The sequence below is a fragment of the Diabrotica virgifera genome, chromosome 6, assembly GCF_917563875.1.
Source record: "Diabrotica virgifera virgifera chromosome 6, PGI_DIABVI_V3a".
In the NCBI taxonomy this organism is placed as follows: domain Eukaryota; kingdom Metazoa; phylum Arthropoda; class Insecta; order Coleoptera; family Chrysomelidae; genus Diabrotica; species Diabrotica virgifera.
In genome coordinates this window covers 219,742,682-219,768,017 of record NC_065448.1, presented here as the reverse complement: position 1 = coordinate 219,768,017, position 25,336 = coordinate 219,742,682, and the positions used below count along the sequence as shown (strand labels likewise).

Sequence of the window (25,336 nt, the reverse complement as noted above, 5' to 3'; positions counted from 1 at the left end):
TTCAAGAGAAATCATTAGAATAAAACAAACCAGCATATTTATATATTTATAATATTTATGTTTCGTGGACATTAAGAAGGCTCTTCGACAGGATCAAATTAAAATATATTATCCATTTATTTTACTCAAGCGAGGTACCTCTAGGAATAATTAAAATTATCGAAAATATCTACCGGAACAACACAGTAAAAGTAAAAGTAGAAGATGAACTAAATGACCCAATTGAAGCATAATTGGATAAGACAGGGGATTTCCCTGAATCCTTTATTGTTCAATCTGAGCATGGATGAAATAGGTAATAAAAAAGTAAGCAGCTAGAAAATTTATCAAGTGAATAGGGAAAACAGAGCCGCATGTTACCTGAATGAAATAATATGGAGAAACAAAAATATCGGAAAAGAAATAAAAGGCAGAATTTACAAAACAGTCATTAAACCAATAATGACATACGCGGCAGAAACACAACCTGACTCAGGGTTGGAAAAAACCCGGGTTTTTTAAAGCCCAATCCGACGGGTTTTTTTTGGGTTTTTTCGGGTTTTTTGAGGATTTTCAATTTTTTATTTAGATTTGATATATAGTTTCTGCTCTATCAAAAGTTTTACAAAAATTATGAATTTTATTGCAAAAATAATAAAATAACAAAATATGCTTACAAAATAAAGCAACTTGACATAAATAAATACATTTGGCATCACTGGCCATCAGTGCATCAGCACCTGCACTACGTCATTGGCCTCCACGCCAACAGCCGGATAATGGGGAATCACCGATATTTCTTCGGGTATTTATTTAGAGCACAAACCTCTTAATTTTGTCAATTTTAACTGTGCGATGCATTGATGAGTGTGTTTTGCCGTGGCGTTCTGGAGTTGTGAAATTACATCATTCTGATGGCATTCGGATTACATCATCATTATGGCAAATAACAGTAGATGTGGAAGAAAATTAGATTTCAGTTGGGCAGACGTTACCAAAATTGAAACGGAAGGAAAGCTTAAAGCCGAATGTAAACATTGTAAAATTTTAATTAGCAGCAAAATTGAAAGAATAAAAGCACACTTGCAGAAATGTGCGGTGCTAACTAAAAAAAGAGTGGCTGAACGAGCTGACGGGGACATCAATAGAATGAGTGAAATAGAAAGTTGTAGTACGTAGTAGTGGTGGTGGTAGCAGCAGTTTTTTTGAAGAAAGTGCATCAACGAATGTACCTATTAAAAGAAAAAGACAGACAGGTATGGTAAAATCATTAAATCATGCATTATACTATATTCTATATTTGAGAATTAATTACGCCAATTCAATATAATTTAAAATTTTAAAATTTAACCAACGCTAACCAATTGTTTTTATTATTTCCTTCAATTTTGATATTGGATTCAATCTATAATATATGTAATGTATAGGGTGGTCTAACTATTTGGCAAAACTTCAAATATCTAAAATCAATAGAAAATGTCAAAATAACTAATAAGTATTAGTATACTTTGTCATATATCGAATTATCGAAATCATAAAGGGGTGTCAAAGTTTGTCAATTATTGCTGTAAAGTGTTTTCGCCGATTTTTATGTAACTTCCAGTGGCGTCGCAGAAAGTGAAAACATCATAATATTATGTTTATGTTACTGACTATGCCCAAACTAACCCAAACTTTGACAGGATATACAGGATGTATATTTGTATATCTATATATTTTCTACCCACCCTGTGTCTGGTCTACTATAATAAGAAGAAATTTCAAGAAAAGTAACAAACATAATTAATTTTATGTAAATTGTTTTAGGTATTGAAAGCTTTGTTGTGCAGACTTCCGCAAGTGAAAAGCAGAAATTGGATATTAAAATAGCCAAATTTTTTTATGGCTGTAACATAGTATTCAATATTGCTGATAACAAATTATTCAAGGACATGATCTGTGCATTGAGACCTGGATATGATCCACCTAGCCGTAAGAAAGTATCAGGAGAGCTGTTAGATACAGTTTATAAGGAAATAGACGAAACCCTGAAAAGTGAACTCAGTGCTGAAGACGTTAGCTTCACAATGATGCAGGATGGATGGTCCAGTATTAAGAATGACCCTATAATTGCTACGAGTATTCATACTGGCGAACATAGTATATTGATTGATGCTGTGGAGCCTTCTGATGAAAAAAACTGCTTTATATTGTTCTGAAATAGTTAAAAAATATTGAATATATTAAAGAAACTTATAATAAAGATGTTTTTGCTTTATGTACCGATAATGAGGCAAAAATGGTCAATATGAAAGACATTTTGAAGGAAACTTATCCAAATTTACTAACATATGAGTGTTCCTCTCATTTAATGAATTTATTAGAAACATATGTTACACCCACAACAGTTACCAAGCACATAATTGAGGTCCATAAATATTTTAGAAATAAACATTTATCACATGGGTGGCTTAAAGAAAAAAAGGGTCTAATGCCTCAGCTACCCAATGAAACCCGTTGGAAATCACATGAAGCCTGTCTTGCAACATTTATAAGCAACTATCACATATATGTTGAAATTAGGACAGAGAAGGAGCAAGAATTTGATAAAAATATCTCCAAAATATTAGATAATGTCGCCATATATAGAGAGGCTCTGTATTTGCAAAAACAACTTGCCGTTATTGTGAAAGCTCTAGACAGATTCCAAAGCGATTCTGTAATAATTTCTGATGCAGTAGAAATATGGAAAGATGCCCTCGACCATGATTTGTTACAGTCATACAGACAAGAAATAAAAAAGAGATATGACTTTGCCATTCAACCATTTCACCTTTTTGCAAATGGGTGCACCATTGCACTGGGTTTTATAAGATGGGGAAATTCTATGCCAACCCTGAACCTGACACAAAGAGGGCAAAACTAATGCTAGAAACAGCAGAGATAAAAATCCTTCGAAAAAGAATGTTAAGATACTAGGGGAATGGTAAGAAATAGAAGAGTACCTAGAATGGAACGACCACATAAGCCGAATAACATCAAATATGAGTAGTAAAGATGGTTCCCCAACAGGAAGACGATCAGTGGGAAGATCAATAAAATGATGGAACGACAACTTATTAGAGGCACATTGAAAAAAATATGAGTAATATCATACCACAGCACGTCCACAGTAATATCTACCCATATTATAAATCCGGTTTCGAAGTTTCAAATTGCTTCTCTGAGCAATATTAGTATTTACGATTGGTAGGTTGTTAAAATTGCCAATCATCCTTCGCATTTTATCCTGGCATGGGACGTGCTGCGGTATTCGCCGAGCTACTCGATCCACCCGCAATTACCCTTTTTTTTATTATTACCAGAATTAAAAAGGTTGTTTTTCTTGGATTTCTTTTATTAAGTTTGTTTTCCTATTCATAATATCTCGTAATCGTTCATACGTTATGTGTGAGACACTAGAGACGCAGGCATAGGCGCCCATGCACACGGGCAGGGGGGCCGTGGCCCCCCTAGCTTTTCGAGAAAGAACAAAAATTAAAATTATATTACATAAACGTATTTTTATCAAAAAATTATTGGATAATTTTGAGAGATAAATTGGAAACAACATATTTATTAATAAAAAAATTCACATATTGGGTAATTAATAGTTTAACAGAAAATCTGTCTTTGTCTCCGACAGCGGTCTATATGGAATGTGCATAATACACATTTCGCACAGTCACGGTGTGCTATTAACAAAAACATTAAAAGAGATTAGAAACGTGGGAACATAATATATACTGTAATCGACACCCAAAATTACAAATTAAATGAATCATTTTATCATTTATAATACTGCAAAGACACTCATATCAGCAAGAAATCCAATCTCTGACCGATAATCACTAATGAGCCATTTGTATTTGAGAACTGGCACTATAAAGATAAAGTGTAAAATCTGTGAAGTGATTATATTTCTTTTCTATTAAGTTTTGTGTACACCGAACAGAACCATGTTCATAAGCAGAAATAAATTCATATTGAAAAATAATTTTTAAAATTGATTGAACATAGTTAGTCAAATTTTAGTTTGCAAAAGTATTTTTTTAGTAAGTAGATTATTTTTAAAGTGTACATTATGATGAACAGAACAATTTTATTTAAATGAAAAACAGGTGATCTTTCATAACGAATGAGTGTTATATACAGGGTATCCCAAAAGTAGCGGAAAGATCGAATAATTCGCGAAATGAACATCGGATGGAAAAACTGAAAAATGTGTTAAATATTTCTCAAAAATCTATGCGATGACACTAAACAAGTTCACCACTTCAACCCCTGTGTGTGGAGCGGGGGGTAAATTTAAAATCTTTAATGGAATCCCTAATTTTTGTTGCAGATTTGGATTTTCCTTGTAAAAATAAGCAAAATTTATTCGAGCCGTTTTGCGAATTGTGGATAGATAGCGCTATAATCGGAAAAAACGATATATCGTGATACCATAGCAAAATTATAGAAACGGTCTAATATCTCGCGAACTATACTTCCAAATGAAAAACTAAAAAACACGTGTTTAATATTTTTCAAAAATCTACAGAATGACACCAAACAGGATTTTTCATTCCACACTCTGGAGGTGGGGTGAAAATTAACTTTAAAATCTTAAATAGGAACCCCCGTTTTTTTATTGCAGATTGAGTTTCTTCCTCAAAAAATGAGTAACATTTATTCGAAACTTTTTTTAGAATTGTTGAAGGATGGCGCTATAATCGGAAAATGCGATTTATTTGCGCCATCTATCAACGATTCTAAAAATGTTTGGAATATATGTGACTTATTTTTCATAAGGATTCTAAATCTGCAAAAATAAAGGGGGCTCATATCAGCATTAAGATTTTAAAGTAAAAACTTGGTTCGACACATACTCATGGTTAGTCTACTCGCCAAAGTTGAAGGCAGGGCTTTGCAAGCATTGTATTCTTTTCAAACGGGTTTTAAAGAGCGGCGCAACTTTTGTGCTACCCATGACGTTTCCATTTAAAAACTTGGTCTAGTATTTATATGTATGAATAATTTCTCACAACAGGGTTCAAACTAGGTTTCTTAGGTGGTTTAAACTACAGTAGACTCCCTCTATAACGAGAACTTAAATGGTGGACTAATTATCTCGTTATAAGCGGATCTCGTTATATCAAACAACAATAATATTGAAATGTTTTGATGCCTCTTACGTAGTTTATTAGGTATCGATGGTCAACCTGAACAGTGAACAATGAGACTTCGCCGTCATAAATTGTAAATTTCCTATAATATTCAATATCGGTCGATAAACAGGCAGAAGTTTATTACAGGTGGCCGAGTTTATTACAGCACTGGCCTCGATAATAAGACAGATGTTGGGAATTTCTATGTACAGGCAGTTGGGGCATTTATTTATTTATGACCATTACAACGCTAAAAACAGGTACAGACACGTATTCTTCGATTTCAATTTTCCTCGTTGTAACCAAATATGCCTCGTTATAGAGCGTTATAGTTCAATATAAATTTCATGGGACACCTAATGTACCTCGTTATAAGCGAAAGCTCGTTATATCCGTGTTCGTTATAGAGAGAGTCTACTGTATATATTGTCATCCGAAATATACAAAATGTAATGTGCAACATCTTCACGTTTGGCCCCCCTAAAAATTTTTATATGGGCGCCCTTGGACGCAGGCCGACCTTCGCCAGAAGTACATTTCCAGAGCGAGCAACTTCTGTTCTGTTCGCTTATCCAGTTGCCAGGTTTCACATCCATACAGTACCACGCTTTCAAAGATGCTATTATATAGCTGTGTTTTCTTTTCTTTTGATATGGTTTTTGACCAAAGTAGTGAGTTCAAGCTCGTATTACTTTCTTTCTTTTCACAATTACCTTAGGTATTTTTAATAGCAAAAATACTTTGAAAAAATTTTTTATTAGGTACATGTTAATTTTACTCACCTATAATCTTCAAGGCCGTTTTATCTCCCGTACACCTCAGCGTATGCGGCATATCGCAGCTGCATTCAACCACCGGCTGCGAGTCGATCTCGGGACATTTCCATAAATCCGGTCCTGGTGATGGAATGGCTGATGAACCGCACCACCATACTAGCGACAACACTAGCCACCACATCCTGTAATTGAATTTAAGTCGATTAGTATTAGTATTTGTCGCTGGACAACGACTAGAATTCAAATGCAATTGATTGGAATAATTATTCGCTATGCCTAAAATGAACTTCCGGTAATTTTATGGTCGGTGTGATGAATATGGCTACCGGCTACCGTTATAAGGTATAAAGGAAGGTAGGTATATACGTTTCGATTCCTTCAGGAATTTGTAACGGAATGTTAAAGAATAAACTAATAGATTATATCTACTAAATTTTAATAAGATATGCCCGGCATGTAAAAAACGATTTTAGGTGTTAAATATGTTCAAAATTATATCTGCTCGTTCCATAGTAACAATATATTAAAAACCACTTTATCACTTTTTCTCTTTTCTCGATTATTAGATTTTATTGTATAGTGTATAAATTATTTTAATCACTGACTACATAGATAGTGAAAAATAATCCTATTAATTAAATTAATGAATAATTTACTCGATTATACAAGTAACTGTTATCCAAACTCGGCGCTCTAATCGGTGGCGGTTTATACGTAAAAGAGCTCATGCCGTATCGATTGGAGAAGTTGCAAAGAGCGCGGAGCGCAAGTGTAGTGGATACGTGCCTTTATAGTCAAATCATTTTTAACCAACTGGCCTTCTTTATCATTTACTCTACTATATTGCAGGTGGTGTTGGGAGTTCATTAATATAATTAATTTAAGATACAGTTTGGCCGGGTATCCATATTAATGATTGCCATTGGTGAACATGCCAACTCTCCGTTGATTAATTCTATACACCTTTCTTTATCTTTATATGTCACTTCAAAATAGTGCAAGTTATTGTAATCTACTGAGACCTCAATTGGGACATCATAAAAGAAATAAAGTCCAGAAGACTCCAATGGGCAGGACACCTTAGAAGACATTCTGACCAAAGACCAGTAAGACTGGTGTGGGAGGAAGTCCCAACTGGAAGGAGACCACGCGGACGCCCTCGACTCCGGTGGCGAGATAATATAGCAGGAGACCTGAAAGCCATGGGCGTGGAGAATTGGATGAAGGTTGCAAGACAAAGGACAGTGGAGGCATGTTATTAAGTCGTCTAAAACCCACGAAGGGTTGTAACGCCACGGAGTAAGTAAGCAATACTGAGCGAACACCGCCACCTTTCACCGACAATGGAAGAGCTGTGACTCTCAGTAGGTGGTACATTATAGTATTGTCAATTATTAGGAAAGTCAATAATGACGATGTCTCCTTCTTCATTTTGTACTACCGTACCTATTACACAGGCCTGCAAAAAAATATATTTTTTTAAAGTTGTTTGAAATTTGATAACTGACTTTTATGTAGTTTTCAGCGCTGATTTAAAAAATGTAAATCAAGTTTGTCTATCACGTCAGGTTTTCTCACAAAGTAGGGGGTATATTTGGGTATAATAACAAAATGTAAGTAATTTGTCACCTCTTTCCAACGTTATAAAATTTATTTTATTTATTAGTCATGTTCTAATCTACATTGCCGTTACACTTACATTTATTTTTAAGCTCATAAGTCCTTATAATAACGCTTTCGCTTTCTGTCGAAGCTTCCTTCACTGCTTTTCCGGCTGTAGACTCGTTGAGGATCATCTCTTTTCTTCACCCAGCAGTAGTCTGCTATCATGCTGGCGTTCCATCTTCCTTGGTATCTTCTTTCCATTTCTTTGATGTCTCGGTGATATCTTTCGCCCTGCTTTTCACTGACATCACCAAGGTTTGCCTTGAAGTACTAAAGATGTGAGTGAAGAAAGTGAAGCTTAATGCTCATGTTACAGCCAAACTTCTTAAAGTTGTCGATCATGTCTGCGACGATTGTCTTGTAGTTTGGATCTATTTTGTTACCGAGGAAACCGGTAACACCTAATTTAAAAGATGTCCAAGTCGCCTTTTCATTTTTGTTCACAAAGTTGGGATCTCTCAATAGTTTTCTAATGTCCGGTCCTACAAAGATTTCTTCCTTTTGTTTTGCCGTGGATAAACCAGGATACTGTCCACAAAGATATCTGAAACACTCCCTTTTTTATTCAATGCCTTGACAAATTGTTTAATCAGCCCTAACTTAATGTGAAGTGGTGGAAGTATGACCTTTTTGGGATCCACAAAGCTTTTCCTCTTAACATTTTTAACTTCTACTTGTAAGCTTTCGCTCAGGCCCAATCTTTTTTATGTAGTGTTGCTTTCTGTCCATACTGTCCCTTTCATAGAGAAAGCAAGGGAACTTTATATAGCCACTTTGTTTACCAAGCAACATTGAAATCACTTTTAAATCACCACATAGTGTACATTTGTGGTATGAGTAGCAGAGTTTGCTTAACACCAGGTCATCTTCTTGGGAGAAAAAAGATACAAATTCCCTTTCCGTACATCTATACCAAGAGAAAGATGTATCCGGAACCAGCATATGTTTATTTTTTATTCTAGATCCTAAAACTTCTGCCGATTCTTTAGAAAGGCCTAGATCTCTTACTAAATCGTTCAGTTCAAATTGTGAGAATGGAATGGGATCGGTCGTGCCAGGATCGTAGTAGTGTACAAAATACTGCTGCTTTCTCATAATAATTACTCTTTATTATATCATTTTGTGAAATAACTGTATTTGATAGAATGTTTTCACTATTTTTCCCGAAATCAGCGTTGAAAACAGTATGAAAATCACTTATGGCTGGTTTCTCCTAATAACTCTTTATTAATCATTTTGTGAAACAACTGTACGTGATGGAATTTTTTCACTATTTTTCACTGCATCAGTGTTGAGAACAATGTGAAAATCACTTATTAAATTTTAAACAATTTTTTGGTCGCAGACCTGTGTTATTGGCTGCCTGTTGCTATTAATTAACTTGTGATTGAATACTAGAAATGCATGACACTTCTATAAAAATATTTTATACAAACACATACTTCAACAAAAGTTAATACAGTAACATACTTAAGAGGAAACAGTAGCGATCAACAGGTAGCGAAAACGCGTTCCAACATTGCGGCTGTAATTTTAAATATATTTCGAGATATTTGGCACGCGTATTCGTAATATAATAAAGAATGGCGGTACAGAGCCCAATTTGAAAAATATATTAATATGTGGAAATTACTCTGTAATTAAATACAATATTAAAAAAACGAGCCTGTACCGCCATTAAAAAGAACAAAAAAATACAATTTCTTCAAATAAACTTTTTTATCCGATGCCCAGATTTTGTGTCATTTTGGAACTACCTACTAATGAAATAAAAAATTTTAGTACATAGTTCCAAAATGACACAAAATCTAGACATCGAATAAAAAAGTTTATTTGAAGAAAGTTTATTTTTTTGTTCTTCTTAATGGCGGTACAGGCTCGTTTTTTTAATATTGTATTTAATTACAGAGTAATTTCCACATATTAATATATTTTTCAAATTGGGCTCTGTACCGCCATTCTTTATTATATTACGAATACGTGTGCCAAGTATCTCGAAAAAATATTCAAAATTACAGCCGCAATCTTGGAACGCGTTATTGCTACCTGTTGATCGCAACTGTTTACTCTTAATTATTAGTTCCTTACCAGAATAAAATTAACTCATTTGATCTCGATATATTTTCGTCTTCTTCTGGCAGTGTTTATCCGTTTAGGATGTGACAATTAAATTGGCATGTCTATCCGTAATTTCTATTTATCTATCAATCTAAAAAGCCTAAATTGTCTACTACTGAATAAAGGCCTGTCTAAGTTTTTGCCACTACTCCCTATCTTGTGTTCTTTTTATCCAGTCTTTGTGTTATATTTACACATTTATCTCTAACGTACTTTTTTCTCAATGCTTGCCATAGTTGTTTCCTGGGATGCTATGGATATAATTTGTTATAAACATTTTTTTTTTCAAATTTTTTTTCTCTAGATGTGATAAATAAAAATTGACTTAATATTGACTATTTATGGCAAAAAGGGTAATGCAGATACTATTATTTTTATATGCTACCCCAAATTAAAAGAAAACATTGAAAATGTCCCATTATTAACAGAGATATTGGAAACTACTCCTCGCTCCGCCAATTTTCATACAAAAAGTTTTGATTTAAGGTGCTAAGAAAATCATAATTTTTCAAAATATTCTACAATTTTGATTATGTGTATAAATGATATTATTAAGTAGTAAGGTTAATAGATGCAGTCACGTACTTACTTTTAAATTAATATTGATAAATAAACAAATTATGAATTTTTAAACTGGGAAAAGCTATCTCGGTCAAAAATGCTTCTAGAAATTTTTTATTCTTTTGTGGATATGTCAAAAATTACCAAGAATACAAATGTCGAAAAATAATTTCAAGATTTTTAATCCCGGCGATGTTATTAAAAAAAATAAGTTTTAAACAAATTATACCAATTTTCAAACACCATTTTGGAAGGGTGTCTAATTGAAATTTTGATTTGTCAATACATTTATCGAAAATATACATAAAAGCACAACAATTGAGACCTTAAAAATTTGTATACTCTATCGGCAACAACCGCGTTTTTGCAATTGAAAAAATGGTAATTTTTTATAAACAAATTAAATATCTCATAAACTACTCAATATTTATCGACCAATTCTTTTGTTAGTTTATAGTGATATTATAGCGCCACTTTTTCTGCATAACAAAATATTTTATAGAGCTTATTTATATTGCAAATAATATTTTTTTGGAAATTTGTTTTTCAATTTTGATTTAAAATTATTTAAATAAATTAAGGGTCAAATTTAATTTAGTAAGTCTCATATAAAAGAATGTTTCTTCATCTTTGCAGAAAAAAACTGTAAAATCCTTAATAAAAACACGAATTGCCGCAGCAGTTAAAAAAGTAAATTTTGCGCAAAAATTACCAATTTTTAATTATCTAAACAATGATCCCCTCATATGAATCATATACTTTCTTGAAAATATTTTTTGTTTAGTCCTGAACTTTGATAAAAAATTTATTCCAACCTGTACGGAATTACATTTTGATTTACATGTATTGTAATTTTATTTGATCGGTCTAAAAACTAAGAAAATCTATGAAATATTAACTGTCTTTCATTACCTTAGATTTACTCACATTTTCAATACTAGAAATTAAAATTCGTTATGATTTTTTACCTAGATAAATTGACTGGTTGTGGAATGCATATTGTAGATTCTCTCAAGGCTATTCATTTATCGTCTGTTTGCCTTGTAAATTGTAGAAGGCACGGATTTAGGTTTTCATCAGAGTTTTGGTTCCAACGTTAGAAGTTTTAGCCATTTGGTTCTTTAGACTTCTCGTTGTTAAAAAAAAAACAAATTGTGTCCTCTGAAAAATACAACCCTAAGCGTTTGGCCACACGGGCGATTTTTTACGGCCGCCGTTATAGCCGTAAAAATCAGCGCAAAAATGGGTCCCACGGTGAGAATAGTAGATGGCCAGACTGTTGCTGCGCGATATTTTACTGCTCAGTGTGGCCATCTACTATTCTCAGCGTGGGACCCATTTCGCGCTTATTTTTACGGCTCTTACGGCGGCCGTAAAAAATCGCCCGTGTGGCCAAAGCCTTAATGGAACTTTTCAATGGACTACAAATGGTGGCAATATTAATTTGTTTCGTTTCTACCGCAACAAAATAAAGTAATTTTTTTATAAGATATTTAAAAAGGAAAATACGCAATTTTTTTCGTTGCATACTTCTAAAAAAGTAGCAGTTAAAAAAAAACTAATAATACAGCTGTAACTCAAGTTTAGTGAGATACGTAAACACGTGTGAATTCTCTCGGAACCTGGTGAATAGCCGGTGAATCAATCAGCTACCGATCCTCGCATTAATAAATTCATTGGTCGTACTTAGGCCGTACCTTATTAGGAATACCATTGAATCTGCCTTCTGTTTTCAGAGAGAGGCCTTAACTGAAAGATACCAAGTTATTCGCTGAATCAAAACCGCATTGCTATAAATGTTTGCTAAATTATCAAACAAGTGCTCATTCTGCAAAAGCTTATCTGCGATCGCATCGCTTTGGCGATGCTTAATGTGCCTCTTTTTTTCTCTTTTTAGACTTTCATTATAGATTTTGTTCCGATTATCTCTTTGGTTTTTATACGGTGTTTAAGATTGATGTGAAATAGATACCAGATGTTCGATTTCTATCCGTTTTTTGTGATCTTTATAAACGCAACCTTTTCTAGAAATGATTTGGAACCTGTTTATAGAAAATTATAATTTCTTTCATTATATACAATGCATACATACATCTTCTTCTTCAAGTACCGTCTCCTAATCGGAGGTTGGATATCATCATCACTATCTTTATTCTATCTACCGCTGCTCTAAAGAGTTCTATAGAACTACATTTAAACCAGTCCCTTAAATTCTTCAACCATGACACTCTCCTTCTTCCTATACTCCTTCCGCCTTTTATCTTTCCCTGTATTATCAGTCTTAGCATTTCATATCGCGGTCTCCTCATTACGTGTCCCAGATATTGTAACTTTCTTATTTTTATTGTGTTTATTATTTCGCATTCTTCACCCATTTCTCGCAATACTTACGTGTTCGTTTTCTTCTGTGTCCATGCTATTCTAAGCATCCTTCTGTAACACCACATTTCAAATGACTGTAGCTTATTTATGTGTTCTTGCTTTAATGTCCAGCTTTCCAGTCCATACTGTAGTATCGAGAACACGTAGCATTTCAAAGCTCCTACTCTCAGTTCTAAGCTAAGGACTTTGTTGCAGAGAACTGTTTTCATTTTTACAAACGCATTTCTTGCCATTTCTATCCTGGTCCTTATTTCTGTTGTTTGATCATTTTTCTCTGAAATCCAGGATCCTAGGTATTTCCCAAATGCATGCTTGTTTATATGGGGGGGGGGGGGGGGGCTCGAATAGCGTGTTACTTACGTAACATTGTTTTTTAACTTAAATAAAATAAAAAAAACTACGGAATCACAATCTCTCAACTTTTCAACTTTCGTTTATATTTTACATAGAACCCCTGGATTGTATTATATTGCCCCCTCACGCTCCGCTCATGTTGCAATAGGACAATGGTATTCAAGTGAAAAAATCTTAAAATTTGTATTAAACAGTACACGTATGAGCCGTGGTGAGCCCACCAAATGAGCGTTTTAATGAGTGGAACATGTAGAATATGTCAAATGACAGGAATTATGACAGGTGATAAATAGCAGTCTGTTTTTTGCATGAGAGTTTAATCTCTGTTCGGAGAGTTTAAGTCTATTCTGTCGGACAACATAAATGTGCCGTTTTCGTGGTCTGACCGTTCCAAATTTTTAACCTGTTCCACAATTAAAACTGCCCCTGTTCCAGTGTTCCCATATATCAAAGTTTATCCGACTAGACACCCTTAAGCTATTAACAAATTTTCAGCTTGCTATTAATCAACTTTTTTTCATACGCGGGATCCAGACCTAATAGACTTGAAAGCTGAACGCTGAAGCCTTTTCTTATTGAGGTGCCGTCTTTTTTCGAGATTTGGCGATCATCATGACTATCTGTATTTTGTTTACAGCTACTCTAAGGCTGATTAGATACGCAACTAAAGCACTCTCTGAGATTGCGCAGCCATGACATTAGTCGCCTTCCAATGCTACGCTGTCCTAGAATCTTTCCCTGTATGATATTTTGCAGAATACGGTATTTTGCTTCTCTCATCAGGTGACCAAGGTATTGCAGTTTTAACTGAAGCAAGAGCACATAAATAAGCTACAGTAATTTGAAAGGTGGTTATAGGATAACTTGTACATAAGTGAGATTGTGAATACAATCTTAGGATTGGACTGTATGAGGGATTGCTAGTTTACTGGTTCAAGTGGGAGTATAAAAGTTTTATACAGACAATATTAATATGTAGATAAGAGTCTTACCAAGTTGTGAAGCCTTGTTGAACACTAGAGCCGGTCACACACACGAGTTGACTGTTTTCGTTCCACGTGCCTCGCGTTTTTACTGCTGCGAAATCTTGTATGGCGTCACTCCCGAATTAACTGTTCGTGCCCGACTTTTGATTGTTCGTTTCAGCCCAAAAGAAAGGCTGTACCCTCAAGAGATGAGCGGTACCGACTTGATCCGTCGAAAGATTGTAAAGAAAAAGAAAATGATGAAATTCTCAATCGCAAATTGTCCAAATATTGTCTATCTGCAAGGGTGAGGAAAGAGGGTAAGAAATAGGAGGAATGAAATGGTACTATTGAACAGGGCTGGCTTGAGATCTATTTAAAGTTAAGGGTTTTAATAAGAGGCTAAGCACAGTAAAAAATACAATAATATTTTTGACATGTGAAAATTGAACAGTGGTGTTTTAGAAGGATGCTTAGAATAACATGGACACAAGAAAAAGAACACGAAATACTGCGAGAAAGAGGCAAAGGACACGAAATAATAAACACAATAAAAATAAGAAAGTTACAATACCTAGAACACGTAATGAGGGGACAATGATATAAAATGCTAAGATTGATAATATAGGGAAATATAAGAGGAGGAAGGAGTATAGAAAGAAGAAGAGTGTCATGGTTGAAGAATTTAAGGGACTGGTTTAGATGCAGTTCTATAGAACTCTTCAGAGCAGCGGTAGATAGAGTAAAGATAGTGATGATGATATCCAACCTCCGATTGGGAGACGGCACTTAAAAAGCAAGAAGCCTAGAAATTGATAGTTTTCGCAAGACCTGAGGCCTGATGTGGTATACAAATTACAGTGGCGTAACAAACTCCGTCGGGGCCCTCCCGCAGAATTAGGAATGGGGCCCCCTTTAAAAAATTTCTAAACGCGACTTGTGTAACAAAAACTTGTATGTCTTATAACCCAGTAAATGAACGTGAAATACGGCGATACTGTGTAATTTTCAGTGTTACTACCAAATTGGTCAAATCCATACTTTTCGAGTTATTTGCGAGTGAAAATTTTTATTGTTACAAAAAACCACGTTTACAGGCGGTTTTCGCAAATAACTTCGCAAAAGTATTTTATCGAAAAAATATTCTTAGCAAAAATGTAGCTTCTAAAAAAATTAAGTCTATCAATTCAGTAATAGCAAAGTTGTAGCTCATTAAAAATTGTTCTTATTAGTCAAATTCAAAATCGAATATTTCAACGTGAAATAACCAAAAAATGAAGCATTTTCATGGAAAACATTAAAACTTTTTAAAAGTGTTTAAAAAAGCTTTATTTTTATTTTATTATAAAAGTTTCTAGCATCAAAATAAAGCAAGTTACGCTCAAAAAAAGTTAACCCCTTTTTTGGTAAAAAAAAATCGTGAAAATCTCCCCCTATTTAGCACCCCAAATAAAACTAATCATTACTGCCTTACAAATTACTTAACATTTTTTTATGACCTGTAAGTCTCACCGGTTCAAAGTGAAACAATCTATATTTTTGAACATAAACATAAACAATCTATATTTTTGAAAGAGTTCTAGTTAAAAGAGCTTGAACGAGTCACTAATCACATGTATATGCAAATTTTGAACAGCCATATCTTAACCAATTCTTGTCTTACAGAAATACAAAATAAAACCAAAATATTTATAAATGAAAAACCTACGTTTCTTTACTTTTTCTTATGAGATTTTTCGTAAAAAATCTTTAAATATCTAAAAAGGGCATTTTTGCAAAATACCTACAAAAACTGTTTTTACTATAAAACCAATTTTTTTTCAAAAATAAGAACTTCGAACAGGTCAAACTTCCAGATCATATAAACAATACATATATCCCAGGCTGTGGGTGAAAAATAGGTCGATTTCAGGATATAATTCAGGAATTTTTGAAACCTATCAGGTGTTGTAAAGGACGAAGCCAGGAATAACTTCTACTAAAATGTAACCAAAAATATTGTGCGCTTTTTTTTTTAATTGCGATTTTCATTTGTTAAATTTGCAATTTTTATTGATTTTTAATTTTGTAGCTTAGGATATTGATTTTAGAGAAAAACTTTTAAATAGAAAGTTGTAGTAAATTAAAAAACCTACAATTTGAGCTATGGTAAGTTTAATTTCGTTAATTGGTTATTGCAAAACAGCCTGCGAAACGTCCAAAATGGCCGCTTTTTACAATTGCATTATTTCCGTGGCTGGCGTGAATATGTTGACATGTCTAAAAATGCAGTTTTTCAGGGCATTGATTTTAAGTTTGGACAATTAGCTGTAAAAAAGATTATTAACTTTTTTTTAGTTTAGTATCGTAAATATAAGTAATTTTAGTCGATTTTTACAAATCTGGAAAAAAAGTGGGATTTCCTTTGGTTATTTTATAGAAATCAGACTTGTCACATTGTTCACCTAGTATTTGTCAACTTATTCACCATAAGCAACTAACTCTAATTTAAATAAATCTGATGAAATAGAGAACTTTACAGCTAAATAAAACATGCCCTTCGGTTTGGAATATTTATTTCAGAAACTAACAGGAACGAAACATAAAATAAAAAATTGTAACTAAAATAAAACAGTCTTCTTTGTCACATACAAATAAAACTAAAAACAGTAAATAGTTTTTGTTATTATTCAATGCTCTCTTCATCTGCATTGTCATTATCGACATCATCTGGATCTCTTTCGTCAATATCGGGATCTGTTGATTTGGTTTCAGTTGTTTTTATATTTGAATAGAAGTCGTGGAACAAAGGATCTATTAGATGCAAAATGTCCAGAAGATCTTTTTTCTTTTCTTTGCTTATTGGTAAAGGTTCTTTCGTTATTACGTTTAAGTGAAAGGAGTGTGTAGGTTTTCCTCTTTTTCCGAAAGTAAGACATTTAAAGAGGGTATTATCTTCGAGATTATCTTTAAAATGAATTTCGCCAACGGATTTTTGATATTGCAGCCATTTAACCGGTTGCCATAAAAACTTATCTCCAGCAACATCCTTTTTTCTAATTGTGAAAGGTCCTTTTCTTAAGCCAAGCTCAGTAAAATTATAAAAATCGTTTAAACTCATATGAACAACTTTAAATGGGTTTTTTATCTTACATGATCTAACCAGTTGAATCCAATCATGAAGATGGTTAATTTTCATTTGTGTTTTTTTTTAGTTTTCTCAATAATGGCGTGATCAGAGTCACATTCCATGTGACTATGACCACTAAGGAGAAATTTGTGATTAATAATTTCTAAAGTTGGGTGCTTGTCTAATAAAAATGTAAACATCATTGCCACGATGTTATTTTTATTCTGTCCACCGCAAGTATCTGAAAAGAATGTAATTTCTTTGACAACTGGTGGAAGATAATTTAAACAAAAGTGCCACAGACAGGATGCGATTTGATTTGCACCACGTGCTCCAATTGTCTCATCCCACATGTAACACGTAGCTTCATCCGTTGCCAAGTTGTGAACCGTTAAATTAAAGGTCCAAAGCTGCCTCTTGTAAAAGGCAATTGAGGTTTGTAAAAGTGGTGTGGGTAGACACTGTTGGAGGTCAAACGCATAAGCCTGAAACGAGGAATCTTCTTGAGCTCTTACTTTACTGGCGCGTTTTGCAGAATAAGCCTTTTCAGCCTGCAAATGATGCTCAGCTAACTGAATTTTTAAATCTCCATTTTCCTCAGCTAACTTCATCTGCATCGTTATCATATCACAGGTGTGACAGGTGTCTTTTGATGGTTTTTTAAAAGACAGTTTTAAGTCGTGAAAACAGTTTGAGTACAGTTTTAAAGAAACCGGCTCTAAGCAAGTTTCTTTATATAGCCTATACATTTTTGCTATAGAAAGATCAGGAGATAAATATTTTTTATTCGTGGATTTTCTACAGTAATGGCTTTCGTAGCTAGGAAAAGATAGAATATGATTTTTGACTGAAGTTATATCTTCTATACTTTTTTTGTTGGCAGGAGGACCTACACCCCTTTGATCGGATTCTATTATTCCGGTTGAAGAAAACTTCTTCTTCTGGACAAGTACATTGATAAATCCTTTAGTCTCCCCTAATATTCTACAAAAACATTCTTTGCAGGTTCGTTTTGCTTCATTATTAACGATCAGTTTGTATGTACAATAACACTCTCTATTTATTGCTCTGCCGTCGGTTTTCTGGGTCTTTTTAGGTAAAATTGAAACTAACCCCGATATGTACATAGCCCTTCGATCTCTACTCCCTAACTTCCAGTAATCATTAAAACATGTAGCCCTTTCGGCTTCACTGAACCTTTCCGCACATTTTAGCCTACAAGGTAATAAGTTTTTCGATAATCTTTTGGGTTTAGTTTTGCCTTTTTCTGTATTATAGCTCTCTCCTGCATTTCTAAACCTTTTACATTCTTCTCTTTCTCTTCGTGTTCGACCTTTTCTTTTTGTATCATTTCTACTGGTTAGAGTTTGCAAAACTGGAATATTTTCCGTATCAGAGTTGCTGTCGTTATTTTGCAGGTTTTCGACTGGATGTTTCATGAAATTTTCTTTGGGTAAAACATAATCTGGATCTGCTACACTATCGTCTGAGAGATTTAAGTCTGAAAAAAAAAATAATAATAATAGAGTGTGACCCAAAGGAAACAATCCACCTCAATATTTAGCAGTATTTATTAGATTTTAAAGAATTGACTAAACAGGTCGATTTTTGATCTAAGGGGGACAAATTTTTACATTACATACATCCGCCATTTGTCAACCACTTCCCTTCCACTTCCCCCACTACATATTTTTAAATAGGGAATATGGGTCCTGTGCTAGCTCATTTGAAAGAATATTGAATTCTATACTCAGTAATATAAACATTAACATAATTATTTATAGGCGGTGTCCAAGAAAAAAATTTAGTTAAATTTTTTCACCCAAAAAGAAGAATGTATGTAATTTATTTAATTCAAAATACATTCTACTGCTGTCACAAAACAGAAAAAAATGTTTTTTGATAAATAAACATTGCTTTTCGCTTAATTTCAATGTTCAAGCTGCCACCCATCTGTCTCGTGGTAGGTTGAAAATTGAATTTAAGCAACAAACAATGTTTAGTTATCAAATAAACATTTTTTTCTGTTTTCTGTCAGCAGTATAATGTATTTTCAGTTAAATAAATTACATATATTCTTCTTTTTGGGTGAAATAATTTAATTTAATTTTTTTTTTCTTAGACACCCTTTATAAATAATTATGTTAATGTTTATATTACTGAATATAGAATTTAATTTCCTTTCAAATGGACTAGCATAGGACCCATATTCCCTATTTAAAAATAAGTGGCGGGGGAAGTGGAAGGGAGGTGGTTGACAAAATGCAAATGTATGTACCGTAAAAATGTGTCCCCCTTAGATCAAAAATCGACCTCTTTCGTTATTTCTTTAAAATCTAATAAATACTGCCAAATATCGAGGTTGAGTTTTTGTTTTGGCCCACACTGTATACAATTCTACACACCTAGCTAATTTAAATAAATTTCTCACAAAAATTTCCGTTGATATCATTACAACCTATTAAAAATTGATTAACATCCACGTTTTTACAATTATTTCATTAATAAATTTTGCGTAGTCATATTAACAAAAAAAATACATTGATGTAACAGCTATTTTATTTGATAAAGACAACCTATTTCGAAAAAATTCTGATGATTTTAATTTAGCACCTTACTTTGCAAAGTATTATTTTACAAAATATTCAGAAATATAGACCAACTTTTAGATACGGCAGTTCACAACTTTTTGAATTAAAGATAGGTACTTACTAAAAAACAATAACGTTCATGTCATTTTATTTTTACTAGACTATTTAGTTGATATTTTGTACCTACGGCAATGTTCACAAATATTCAAATATTTCCTGGGCTAAAGTTTACTATGAAACGTAACTGAAAAATTGTGTGCCCCATACCTCGAAGAAAAAAGATTAAACCAGTTATGTTTTCAGTGTATATAAGGATAATAATTTATAATTAAAATGAATAGTTGTAACGCCTTTAAGCCTATATTCAATCAACGCTATAACCATAGCATACGACATACATTTTAAAACCCATTGCCTCTAACAATATCTCACAAATTGATACTTGAGTACAAAGGTAAACATGCAACTTTTGTTACCTTTAATATAAGTTTTTTTACCAAATTAGCATGCATTTCTTACAGTAAAGCCTTACACTTACCTTCTTCTAGGATATTGTTTTCTCCTGTTGGTGAACAACTTTCACTTTTATTCTCTGGAATAAGATTTTCCACTTCCAGAAATTCCTCGTCATTACTTGGTACACAACCTTCTTTGACATTTTTGTGCAATTCTCTTAAAAATTGTACCCGCTTCGCCATTGTAACAGAAGTAACTGGTGTTTTCAACATTAACATATGTGATTAACTGAACAACTGAACAGCGGCAGCAGACAGAAAACCGTTAAACTGTATGTACATCACGTGACCCACGCACCTACATAATCGAAGCATCCTGATATTGAAGGCGGGAAATGTTCAGATCGTGCATCTCATTTTATCAACTTAAGATCATATTGTACCCAAAATGACAAGTCATGATATCAAAATACATAATAGTCAGAAACGAGACGTCAAGTTTCACATAACTAGTTATCAATTTATTATTACAAAAAGAGGATCAGGAATAACTGGATAAGTCGATGTATCACATTAGATATAGTGGCATTCTAACAAGTGTAACATCACAAAATGAGTTATAAAAATACGTAAAGGAATCTAAAGTAAAGATTATGTCAACAACTCGACTGGTCAAATTTAAATTTTCTTTATCAATTTGATATCTATAGATATTAGATATATCTCGGCTTTCAAAGAGCTGTCAGTATATTCACAATGGGTTTAAACGTTATTAATGTGATTTCTTAAGATATTCAGTTATTCACAGCATAAAGTCATTAATAAGCAATCCATTGCAATAAATATCACAAAAATGCAAAATTTCGACTTGTCAAGTTATTCACGCCAGCCACGGATTTATTGTACAAATAATTTTTTTTTATTTTTTAAAGCTTTGAAATTAAGATCTTTCAATTCCAAACATAAAAAAAATTGTAAAGCCAGATTAACGAATTTGTTGCTTAGATATTATAAATTGTTTATCACAAGAGGTCAAATGTCGAAGGCTATAACTTTTTGAAAAAAAAAATCGTAGAAAGTTAGTGGAACATCCAATCTCCTTCGAAAGATTTATATTTTCATATTCTGATGTAAATAAAGGCGTAAAACATTTTTAAACCTCTAATTTTTGGGTTTGAAAATAAGGGGGCAAATTTCGTTATAAACATTTAGAGCTGAAGCGGCCCTGTACATCCTATGAGTTTTTAACTTACAGATTATTGTTGCAAAAGATGAAACAAAGATTTATAAAAAAATAAAAAATTTCTACGACCAACTGAAGTCGAGATAATTTTTGGGTTTGCAAATAAGGGGGCAAATTTCGTTATAAACATTTAGAGCTGTAGCGGCCCTGTACATCCTAGGAGTTTATAACTTACAGATTATTGTTGCTGAAGACAAAACGAAGATTTATAAAAAAATAAAAAATTTCTACAACCAACTGAAGCCGAGATAATTGTTTTTTTTTCTTAAGTCGTAGTGCCTTTATTTATAACAATTAAGAAATTATTTTATGGTCATTGACTAAAGAAAGACTTATATTATCTTAGAATAAAAATTATTATAAAATATAATTACATTTAATTATTAAAAATTATTTTTAAAATCGGTGCTTTTGCGAGCGGCCGAATTTTGCAAATCGCCCGGCTCGCTTCAAATCCGCGCGGTCGGAAAATTTTCACGTAACTTGTATTAAATTTTGACAGAAAACAATTTAATAATATTACCGTTATAATATACAATCTATTTACCACTGTATTTGTTTTTCTTGATAAACTTTTATATGTGAAATTTCATTTCTGAAGAAATAATATTACAAAAATGATACATATATTATATGAAATATATAACTATATTTTTAATTTTTTCATTGTTATATAAATATAATAATAATAATGTTACTTCTTACTACAATATACATAAAACTTTTTCTTCTTGTAGTGACTATTCTTTTTGGATTTCACATATAAAAGTTTATAAAGAAAAACAAATAAGTGGTAAATAGACTGTATATTATAATGGTAATATTATTAAATTGTTTTCTGTCATTTAATACAAGTTACGTAAAAATTTTCCGAGCGCGCGGATTTGAAGCGAGCCGGGCGATTTGCAAAATTCGGCCGCTTGCAAAAGCACCGATTTAAAAAATAATTTTTAATAATTAAATATAATTATATGTTATAATAATTTTTATTTTAAGATAACATAAGTCTTTCTTTAGTCAATGACTGTAGAATAATTTCTTAATTGTTATAAATAAAGGCACTATGATTTAAGAAAAAAAAAACAATTTATAATATCTTAGCAGAAAATTCGTTAATCTGGCTTTACAATTTTTTTTATGTTTGGAATTGAAAGATCTTCATTTTAAAGCTTTAAAAAATAAAAAAATTCTTTGTACAATAAATAATGCAATTGTAAAAAACGGCCATTTTGAACCTTTCGCAGGCTGTTTTGCAATAACCAATTAACGAAATTAAACTTACCACAGCTCAAATTGTAGGTTTTTTAATTTACTACAACTTTCTATTTAAAAGTTTTTCTCTAAAATCAATATCCTCAGCTACAAAATTAAAAATCAATAAAAAATGCAAATTTAACAAATGAAAATCGCAATTAAAAAAAAAGCGCACAATATTTTTGGTTACATTTGAGTAGAAGTTATTCCTGGCATCGTCCTTTACAACACCTGATAGGTTTCAAAAATTCCTGAATTATATCACGTTTTTTCGCCCACAGCCTGGGGTAATAAGTATAGTAACTTGTAAAGCGCTAACAATTAATTTAATTCGGGATGCTAATTAATGGGTGATTTTCACAATTTTTTTTACCAAAAATAGGGACCAACTTAATTTTGAGCGTAATTCGCTCAGTTTTGATGCTAGGAAGTTTTGTAAAAAACAAAAAAAAAAGCTTTATTTATGCATTTAAAAACAGTTTTAATGAGTTTTTCCCGAAAAGTGCTTCATTTTTTGGGTTTAACGTTGAAATATTCAATTTGGAATTGAACGAATAAGAAAAAGTTTGATGAGCTACAACTTTTTTTAGTTTGTCAATAGACTTCATGAAAATTCTTTTTTTTGTTTTTTATAAGCTACATTTTTGCTAAAAATATTGTTTTAATAATTAGTCCAGAGAAATAAGGTTTTTCTCGTGACACATCCCCCTCCAGGCCGAAACCAAATTTTTTGAGTAGTATGGACATCTATATTATTAACCTATATGTTTCCTGCAGCCGATTTTGATGATATACATAGTTATAAACAAATGAAGATCGAAAAACGGTAAATTATCGCTTTTTTCGTCTATTACCAAAAAGTTAAGCACTTTAAACAAATTTGAGAGTAAGAAACTCATAAACGTCAATATGGCATTCGCTGAATATGTCCAACCTTATTGGTTGCTTAGAAAATTGCAAAATAAATCATAAATATTGAGTTTTTATAAATATTCGTAACTTAGGTAAAAATTAACTTAGAATCTTCTTATTACACGGAATGCCGAGACTTCTTGTACTTAAATTGTATTTTAAATTTCAAAGCAATTGGTCAAATAGTTTAAAAGTTATTTAATTTATTTTTCCCAAATTCATTTTTTTTGCAACACTACAAGTCAGAAAATTATGAGGTTACAATAATACTTCTGACAGTTTATGAAAGAAGAACATTTATACTATTACCTTAATTAAAAATAAATGACAAAAAATAATTTTAAACAGTGTGAAATTATTTTGCAAAAACATGTCCATTCTTTGCTTACTTATAAACAATTAGAATAACTTTTTAACCGTTACCCGTAGAAAAATTATTTTTTCATATTTAGAAAGACTGAATTTTTATACACATTTAGAAAGAAAAACAACTGTTCTAGGACATTTAGGGACAAAGTTAGCCCCCCATTTTTTTAATTCACATGTTTTTGCAAAATCATTTTGCAATATCTATAATTATTTTTTGTCATTTTTTTTAAATTAAATTAATACTGTAAATTTTCTTCTTTCATAAACTATCCAAAATATTACTGTAACTTCATCATTTTCTGACTTACAGTGTTGCAAAAAAAATAATTTTGGATAAACAAATTAAATAACTTTTAAACTATTTGACCAATTGCTTTGGAATTTAGGGTATAATTTAAGCACCATAAGTCTCAGCATTCCATGTAATAAGAAGGTTCTAAGTTAATTTTTACATAAGTTATGAATATTTATAAAAAACTCAAAATTTATGATTTATGGCAATTTTCTAAGTAACCAATAAGGATAGACATATTCAGCGAACGCCATATTGAAGTTTTTTATACGGTTTATGAGTTTATTACTCTCAAATTTGTTTAAAATGACTATTTTCTTAGTAATAGACGAAAAAAGCGAAAATTTACCGTTTTTTGATCTTCATTTGTTTATAACTATGTATATCATCAAAATCGGCTGCAGGAAACATATAGATTATTATTATACATGACCATATTACTCGAAAAATTTGGTTTCAGCCTGGAGGGGGATGTGTCACCAACACGATATTTTTTTTCCTTATTTCTCTGAACATTAAATTCGATAAAATACTTGTTTTTTGAGTTATTTGCGAAAAACCGCCTGAAAACGTGTTTTTTTGTTGAAAAATAAACATTTTCACTCGCAAATAACTCGAAAAGTATTAACTTAGGACTTAGATAAACAATCTGTATAGTCCAGAAGTTGCTCATAATTAGTCAATTTATCAATTTCCGGATTTATTTTAAACGTATGTTTTTCACACCCGAGAAGGGTGACTTTTACCCCCTAAGTAAAAGCAACCAACGGCACAAGTTCAACTTTGAAGTAAAGGATAAGTAGAACCTATAAAATTCATCGTGACGCTGATAATTACATTCCAAAACGGTCACTTACTGGGCCATTAATGTATTCATGCACTGTTTATGACAACATTTTTCATCTTTGTTGGTGTAGAATAACATATCTATCTGATGGGCAACTTCATTTTCAATATTGCACTGCATAAAAAATGTTGCGTATGTACGCTTAAAATAATATAATAAGTAGATATAACAATTACACATTTTGACATATATTAGACGACTAATATAATATATTAGACGACGGGGGCCTCTGTTACGCCTCTGTACAAATACCAAAATTTAAACTGAAGGAAAGAAAAAGTATTTGACGTTTCTTG

The 25,336-nt window shown here is 32.3% G+C and overlaps 2 protein-coding genes across 3 annotated transcripts in view; both read right to left on the bottom strand.

Annotated features, from left to right (window-relative positions):
• Positions 1 to 25,336, bottom strand: part of LOC126886706 (protein slit) — a 223,275-nt gene that overhangs the window by 13,883 nt on the left and 184,056 nt on the right. For both annotated transcript variants that reach the window (XM_050653705.1, XM_050653704.1), the window contains one exon: positions 5,930 to 6,105. In XM_050653705.1, the coding sequence (XP_050509662.1) occupies positions 5,930 to 6,104 (175 nt within the window). In that variant the 5' untranslated portion in view covers position 6,105. The remainder of the gene's footprint in view (positions 1 to 5,929; positions 6,106 to 25,336) is intronic.
• LOC126886707 (uncharacterized) lies at positions 17,136 to 21,011 on the bottom strand. Its single transcript, XM_050653706.1, has 2 exons — positions 20,207 to 21,011; positions 17,136 to 18,578 (listed from the first exon to the last, which is right to left on the bottom strand). The coding sequence occupies exons 1-2, from the start codon at positions 20,400 to 20,402 to the stop codon at positions 17,143 to 17,145; spliced, it is 1,632 nt and encodes a 543-aa protein (XP_050509663.1). The 5' UTR covers positions 20,403 to 21,011; the 3' UTR covers positions 17,136 to 17,142.